This window comes from Pinus tabuliformis, chromosome 2_2 (assembly GCF_031772625.1).
Source record: "Pinus tabuliformis cultivar Carrire ecotype Pingquan chromosome 2_2, CPIR1, whole genome shotgun sequence".
NCBI lineage: Eukaryota > Viridiplantae > Streptophyta > Pinopsida > Pinales > Pinaceae > Pinus > Pinus tabuliformis.
In genome coordinates, this window is record NC_142300.1 from 1188689923 (window position 1) to 1188698641 (window position 8719).

An 8719-nucleotide genomic window follows, 5' to 3' on the forward strand; every position below is an offset into this window, starting at 1 on the left:
CTATGCTGAGGTGGATACTTAATGCGCCTGGTACACGGCACGAGCAACCCCATATGGCAGCTCCCCTCCTGGATTCCTACGCCCATTCCTACGGTGGAGATGAGACCTCCTGGATCGACGATCGACATCATTCCAGGTATGGGTAATACGGTTTGAGGGTTTCAATGCGGTAATTGAACCCTTTCAGCTCATTCACAAGGTAACTCCCGGCTCCTACAGGTCCCTGGCGATTTGCATTCTTGCACAGCACAGGCTTCCCAACAGGTCAGTTCGAGGTGGAAGAAGAGTTCTGCCTTCCTACAATGGTCATGGTAACCTGCACTCCCTCTCCTTTGGCGATTGCTATCTTTTTGTACAGTTTTTCGCTAAAGTTCTGGTTCTTATTCAGTTTTGGGTGATCCCTCTGTCACAGGTGCTGAGCCTTGGTACCGTGACCAGCGTTTGGTGGGCAACTAGCTCAGACTTCCTCACTTGTTTTGCTTTCCTGGTAAGAGGCACCTGTCACAATAGTTTAAGGTTAAAGGAATGAACCTGGAAGAAGGACCGAGCCGATTCCCTTCTTGGCAGGCTGCCTGAACTATGCTTGAGCTATGGAGTCTATCGTTTGTTTTGTGTTTTTCCATTAATGTGAAAAAATTGCACGCCTGCTCTTGTTTTCTCTATAATGAGTTTGGGTTCTGCCCGGAACAGTTCTGGCGACGAAGCCCTAGCTGGGTTGCGCCTGTTACCTGACTTTTATTGTATAATTTATTACAGAACTGAGGGTTAACCCCACGGTGAACATCCATGTAATGCTTTAGCTATATAGCTGATATTTATTTCTTCTTTGGCTGGATAATGAAATGTATTTTCTTTCCATAATAATGTTTTACTATTCATTAAATGGTTCTGAGGATTGTTGGATTTCTATGGATAATCTCGGTCTGAATTTTGAAGTTTCCGTAGCTTACTGTGGAATGTTTGATACGCTTTACCTATTCCGAAAATTTCCTTGTAAGTTTTCGATAGAGGAATTATCTCCAGAGTTTGCTTGTTGTTATCTTTTTGGATGAATGAGGGTTGCCGGCTTCAAATTTGGAAACCCTCGCTGGCAAACCCTACCCTATTCACATAGGCTATGGCCTTCCATTTACAGAGTTGTTCCACGGTTATTTGGAATGTCTGTTACAGGGTTAAGTCATGTTTGTGGCATGGGCGTTAGTCCTCTTTAGCCCATCAACTCTGAGGTTATTTCACTCTCGTGTTGCTCATTCCTGAAAACTACATTATCAAAGAAAGAAGCCTTATGGCCATTGCTCAGGAATTTAGTCCAACGTATACATGCATCTACTTGTTCTTATCGTCATGTTGTTGCTTTCTTTATTTTCATCAGTAATGACTATGGAAGTTTGTGTGCATATAGATATATATTGTTTCGGTCTAGCTTCGTATGCTGAAATAAATGTTACACAGAATCCTGTTTCATTCAACTGATACTTATTTTACAAAGATGCGTTCTGGAAAGAAAATCTGTGAGCCTGGTTTAATTCTTGTTTTTTGTTTCTTTTTTCTTTACGGCGTTCACACAGGGATTCAATCTTAAATGGTTAATGAATTTACATTTATCATGTCTTTTATTGCCTGTATTATTTCAGAAATTCTTCCTAAGTACCAATCACAGTTCTCTATCTGCCATAGACTTTAATTAACACTACAGTGTAAAACAAACCCATTAAATTCTCAGTTATTCCATACCTGATCAGAGGCAAACCTCTCTAATGCGCTTGTCAACCTCCCGACCTTAGGAGGGTCCTCCTCGACCTTCCACCCCCAAGCACTCCTGCAAGACCCTTGCTGTCTGCAAGCCCTCTGGCACTACCAGAGCTGCGCTATCTGGTCCTTACCAGACGTAGCGGTTCCAGGAAGGCTTCCGCTTCCCAACATGCGCTATCTGGTCTTTACCAGACTTAGCGTTCGCTGCCAAAATGCAACTTTCTTTGAGCCTCGCTATCTGGTCTTTACCAGACGTAGCGTTCCTCTTTTTTTTTGACATAGTGTCTCCACCCTCTATGAGAGTCTCAACCGTCTCCAGAAGGTAGTTAGGTTTTTTTTTTTTTTGACAGATGTCATATTTTAATTCTAATCCTCCTCTCATGAGGAAACACTATAACCATTATCAGTTGTTTTCTTCCAACCACACTCAATAGCAACCAAACAACAATTTAACAACATAATTAATTTAAACAGTAATAACAATAATAGTTACTCAATTTCACCAAACATAACCATAGTCAACAGTTAAATTTACTGCCTTTAATTTAAAACACTATCGATTTACTAGGGGCATTACATCTCCCCCTCCTGAACTTCAACATCGTCTCAATGTTGTTCACCCATAAACAGTTCGGGATAAGCTTCTTTCATGCTCTGATCATCCTCCCAGGTGGCCTCATCTGGCCCAAAGTGCTACCATTGCACTTTAACCTGGGTGATGACTTGTTTCCACAGCACGACCCTTCTCCGATCTAGTATGCTCACCGGCTCGACTAGAAATTCTCCTTCCGGTTCCACCTGAAACACACAACAATCTGATCAGTGCCTTCCCTAGCAACCAATTTTGATTTGTGCTTCTTACAGTATCTTCTTACCTGTATGTCCTGCCAACTAATTATGTGTTTAGGGTCATAGACATATTTCTTTAAAACTGACACGTGGAAGACGTTATGGACCCGGATGTGGCTAGGTAGGGCTAGCTGATAAGCCACCAGCCCAACTCTTGCTAAAATTTGGAAGGGTCCACAAAAGCGGGGTGCCAATTTGGTGCAACCGCTCCATTGTAAAGTACTTTTCCTTGCCCGAATTCTTACATATACATGCTCTCCCACCTGATATTCCCTAAAGGTCCTCTTTCGATCTGCAAAACTTTTTTGTCTGTCCTGGGCTACCTTTAAGTTAGCCCGCACTCTCTTAACCATTGCTTCCATTTCTTTTAACATCTCAGGACCCAACATGAGTCTGTCCTCTGGTCCACCCCAGCTGGATGGTGTACGGCATTTTCGGCCGTAAAGTGCTTCGAATGGGCTCATCTGCAAAGACGCATGATATCCATTATTATATGCAAACTCCACGAGATGCAAATAATCTTCCCACCAGATCGGTTGATGCATCACATATGACCTCAGCATGTCTTCCACCACTTGGTTCACCCGTTCAATCTACCCATCGGTTTGCGAATGATATGTGGTGCTAAAATTCAGCTGAGTTCCCAAACCTTCAAACAAGGTCCTCCAGAAGGCCAATGTGAACTTAACATCGCGGTTGGATATTATAGTTTTGGGCAAACCATGGAGCTTAAATATGTTCTGCATAAAGATATTTGCAATTTGTGCCACGCAGTAAGTAGACTGGACCGGTATGAAGTGGGCTGATTTGCTGAGTTTTTCCACCACGACCATGATGGAATCATTATTCCTCTTGGATTTCGGTAACCCCGTGATAAAGTCCATAGTAATAATCTCCCACTTCCATTCTGGTATGGGTAATGGCTGTAGCAACCCCGCAGGGTGTTGATGTTCGGCCTTAATCTGTTGACATTCTATGCATCGTGCCAGATATTCTGTTACATCCCTCTTCATGCCTGGCCAGTAATATTCCTTCCGAAGCGAGGTGATTAGCTTTTGATAACCCGGGTGTCCAGTGTAAGGACTTTTATGATATTCATCTAGAATCTTTTCCTTAATGTCGTCCTGATTGGGTACATATATTCTTTTCCTGTAGTATAAAATGCATGTTGCATTCAGCTCATAACCTTGTTGCATTATGTGGCTGGTTAAGTTCTGTACTTGTTGTTTCTTTTGCTGATAAATTTGATCTTGCTCAGTAGCCCCTTCAATTTCTTCGCTAAGGGTAGACCGTCCTTCACTAAAGGCAATTTCATAGAGACAGTGTGCCTTTCGACTTAGAGCATCCGCCACCCGATTTTCTTTTCCTTTCAGGTGTTTGATCTCAAAATCGAATCCGCTCAAGAAGTCCACCCACCTAGCTTGCCTAGCGTTTAAAGTCGGTTGGTTAAAATAGCTAGTAAGGCTGTGGTGGTCTGTCATCAATAAAAATTTCCTCCCTACTAGATAATGGCGCCACATTTTTAGTGCATGCACAACAACAGTTAGTTCCAGATCATAAGCAGAATACTTCTGCTCATGCTCTTTCAATTTTCTGGATTCGTACGCGATCACTTTCCCTTCTTGCATCAACACCCCTCCTACACCTTCTTTACTTGCATCTGTGCAGACTACGTAATCCTTTTCCGGGTCTGCAATGCTCAACACTGGTGCAGTTGTGAGCAGGTGTTTGAGCTGTTCAAAGCTCCGTTGACATTCTGTAGTCCACTTAAATATTTTCCCTTTTTTCTGTAAGGAAGTGATAGGGTAAGCAACCCTTGAAAATCCTTCCACAAACCGCCTATAATATCCAGCCAGCCCCATGAAAGACCTTATATCTGCCACATCTTTTGGTATTGGCCATTCCATTATGGTTCTAATCTTTTCGGGGTCCACTGCAATGCCTTCTTTGGTGATGATATGCCCCAAATACTGGATCTGCTCCTTATAGAAGTCGCATTTGCTAAACTTACCATATAACTGATGCTCCCGTAGCATTTGTAACATGAGTCTGAGGTGCTCCTCATGCTCTTTAATATTCTGGGAATATATGAGTATATCATCAATAAAAATTAATACGAACTTGTCCAAGTACTGATGAAATACACTATTCATCAGGCACATAAATGTCACAGGTGCATTGGTCAACCCGAAAGGCAGTACTACAAACTCATAGTGCCCATAACGGGTTCGAAAAGCAGTTTTGGCTATGTCCTCCTCCTTAATTCTGATTTGATGATACCCAGATCTCAAATCGATATTTGAAAATATCGTCGCCCCTTTCACCTGATCAAACAGTTCATCGATACGGGGTAGTGGGTATTTATTTTTAACTGTCAATTTATTCAGTTGTCGATAATCTATGCACATACGGAGAGTTCCATCCTTTTTCCTGACAAACAATACAGGGGCTCCCCAGGGTGATACGCTGGGACGGATGTAATTCTTGTCCAACAGCTCTTGCAACTACATCTTTAATTCTGTCAATTCCGGCACACTCATCCGGTATGGTGCTCGGGACACTGGGGCTGCACCAGGTACCAGCTCTATGGTAAAGTCCAAATCTCTTTTAGGTGGAAGTCCTGGTATTTCCTCGGGAAACACATCTACAAATTCTTGTACTGCTGGTATGCTTCCCAAAGTATCAACTTTATCTTTTGAATTGGCATAACCCACTTGAATTGCATATACTTGACACTTTTTCCTGATGCATTTAGCCAGTTGTGAGGCGGTAATTGGCCGGATCTGCACCGGCTTTAGGATACCCTGAATTTCCTGTTCGTTTCCCAGTTCGTCCTGGTAAGAAATTGTCTTTGTTTTGCAATTTATTATGGACCACCGCTTTTCTAGCCAGTCCATCCCGATCAGCACATCATATGAGCCGAGAGGAAGTACGTTCAATTCTGTCGTCACTGTCTGACCTGCTATCTTCAATGGGCAGTTGCTGACCTTGGCCAACACCCGCCTTTTGGCCTCGGTAGCAAGCTGAACTAACCATGGACTCTTAAACTTAACAGATTGCAAATTATAGTTTTCCACAACCTTGGGACTAACATAACTTAATGTAGCTCCTGGGTCAACTAAAACGGAAACAGTTCGATCAAAAATCTTACCTTCGAACTCTACCATCATTGGCTGCTAATCAGCTTGACGGTGCTCGAGAGCAACATTTATTCTTGGTATGGACTGAGCCACGTCTCCCACTGTAGAGGCTTCATAAACTTGGGACACCTAATCACTACCCTTTCGATGAGGGCAGTTCTTAATATAGTGTGGCCCGCCACACCCCCAACACTGTACTGGTGGCCTAGCTGTCCCCTCATTATCAACTCTGCCCGACTGCTTCTATATTTGGATTCATTAGGTGGCTTTAATCTGAGCTGATTTCTGGACTGGTTCCTATTGCTGGGCCCCTTGGAGAATCCCTTACTGAAACTGCCACGAGCTCCCTTGACTCCCATAGTTGTTCTACTGCTCTTTTTATCTGCCCAACGCTTCCCAGAGCTTTCTCCCTTTTGTTTATTCTGCTGATAGCATATTCTAGCTTTCCGTATCGCTTCATCCATGGTCTTCGGGTTATCAAATTCGATCCTTTCCCTCATTGTCTGGGGTAGACTGCTAACAAACCATTGCACTTTTTCCTTTTCCTCCCGAATATACGGTACGTAGCAGAGCAGAGATGTAAATTTAGTAATGAATTCATCCATGGTCTGCTGCCCAAGCCGCAGATCATGAAATTCCCTTGCTTTTTCATCGTAGAAGCGTTCAGTCAAATATTTTTCTTTGAAGTATCTTTGAAAAGTTTCCCAAGTTATATCTTGCTCACTCACTCCCCGCACCATCTTGACTTCCTCCCACCATAATGTAGCTTTAGCTTGCAGCTAGAAAATAGCCAGCCCTGCCTTGAGATGGTGATCATACTCATAAACTTGGAAATATTTGTTCATGTTAATTAACCAAGCTTCCGCGGCCTCCTCGGACTCCCCATCAAAATGCGGCGGCTTGATCTTCCGAAACTCCCCCTGCAATTCTATCCGTTGTCTTTTTGAGGTTTGATGTTCGGAGGCGTTATCAAATTTCTCTCCTCGAACCTCTGCCCTTCCTTCTGTTTCTTCCTTATCGGTATGGTAACCTTGTTCTTCTGATACACGCATTTGCTCTGGACTGGGATTTGGCTGGTGCTGGTTTTGTTTATTCGATAAACTTTTCAGGATCCTTTCCTGTTCCATGGTTAATCTGGCGTTGTCCTCACGCAAACGGGCCATCTCGTTCTTCAATTCCTAGACTGTCTCCAATATAGTCAAATTGGTGTTGCGTGCCTCCTCCCCCAGCTGCACCCATATCTCAGGATTCCCCTGAGGGTGGGTGACGTTGTCTGGTCTGTCCACATTCCTATGAGGGGCGCTGCTCGTTCTCCTCATAATCTGCTGTCACCTGATCAGAAGATTAGTACATTTCAACAGATATGGTATGCAATACATTGCTTGATAACCCCTGCTTGCTTATTAATTTAGTTATTTATATCAGTTTCACTGCTATGGTTAACCCGAGGTCACAGAGTTGCAACCTCGCTCTGATACCACTTGTAAAGCAACCCGCTAGATGTGAATTTTTCTTTTTCTACATTTAACCATCGCAACAATAATATATTTACATAAGTTACATTTAATCATAGTAACAGTAATATATTTACATAAGTTATATTTAATCATAGTAACAGTAATGTATATATGCATATAGTTTATACTTGACTTAGTCCTCGATCTCGAGGACCATCCTACGGAACTGCAATGCTATTTATTATTTTCTTTGTATGAACGTTTAAATAAAACGTCAAGCATTTATTCAAACGGGCCTAGGGTTATGTGATGCTGGAGAACTTCCTCCGGTTATCGATTTCCGGCAATAATTCTTGGTACATGATGACTTGGTTTTCCATATGCCCTCCACTTGGCGTGTAGAGCGTGCAACTTGCCGGCATACTTAAGCTACAACTGTGCTAGTTTAATACTCCAACTATCTATGCTAAGGTGGATACTTAATGCGTCTGGTACAAGGCACGAGCAACCCCATATGGCAACTCCCCCCTAGATTCCTATGCCCATTCCTAGAGTGGAGATGAGACCTCCTAGATCGATGATCGACATCATTCCAGGTATGGGTAATACGGTTTGAGGGTTTCAATGCGGTAATTGAACCCTTTCAGCTCATTCACAGGGTAACTCCCAGCTCCTACAGGTCCCTGGCAATTTGCATTCTTGCACGGCACAGGCTTCCCAACAGGTCAGTTCGCGGTGGAAGAAGAGTTCTGCCTTCCTACAATGGTCATGGTAACCTGCGCTCCCTCTCCTTTGGTGATTGCTATCTTGTTGTACAGTTTTTCGCTGAAGTTATGGTTCTTATTCAGTTTTGGGTGATCCCTCTGTCACAGGTGTTGAGCCTTGGTACCGTGACCAGCGTTTGGGGGACGACTAGCTCAGACTTCCTCACTCGTTTTGCTTTCCTGGTAAGAGGCACTTGTCACAATAGTTTAAGGTTAAAGGATTGAACCTAGAAGAAGGACCGAGCCGATTCCCTTCTTGGCAGGCTGCCTAAACTATGCTTGAGCTATGGAGTCTATCGCTTGTTTTGTGTTTTTCCATTAATATGAAGAAAATTGCACGCCCACTCTTGTTTTCTCTATAATGAGTTTGGGTTCTGCCTGGAACAGTTCTGGCGACGAAGCCCTAGCTGGGTTGCGCCTGTTACCTGACTTTTATTGTATAATTTATTACAAAATCGAGGGTTAACCCCACTGTGAACATCCATGTAATGATTTAGCTATATAGCTGATATTTATTTCTTCTTTGGCTGGGTAATGAAATGTATTTTCTTTCCATAATAATGTTTCACTATTCATTGAATGGCTCTGAGGATTATTGGATTTTTATGGATAATCTCGGTCTGAATTTTGAAGTTTCCGTAGCTTACTGTGGAATGTTTGATACGCTTTACCTATTCCGAAAATTTCCTTGTAAGGTTTCGATAGAGGAATTATCTCCAGAGTTTTCTTGCTGTTATCTTTTTGGATGAATGACGGT

General features: G+C 42.9%; 1 protein-coding gene across 1 annotated transcript; it reads right to left on the bottom strand.

Moving 5' to 3' along the window:
• Positions 1-5105: 5105 nt before the first annotated feature.
• Positions 5106-5768, bottom strand: LOC149197740 (uncharacterized). Its single transcript, XM_089408783.1, has one exon. It carries the CDS (start codon positions 5766-5768, stop codon positions 5106-5108), a length of 663 nt encoding a protein of 220 aa, XP_089264909.1.
• Positions 5769-8719: the final 2951 nt, after the last annotated feature.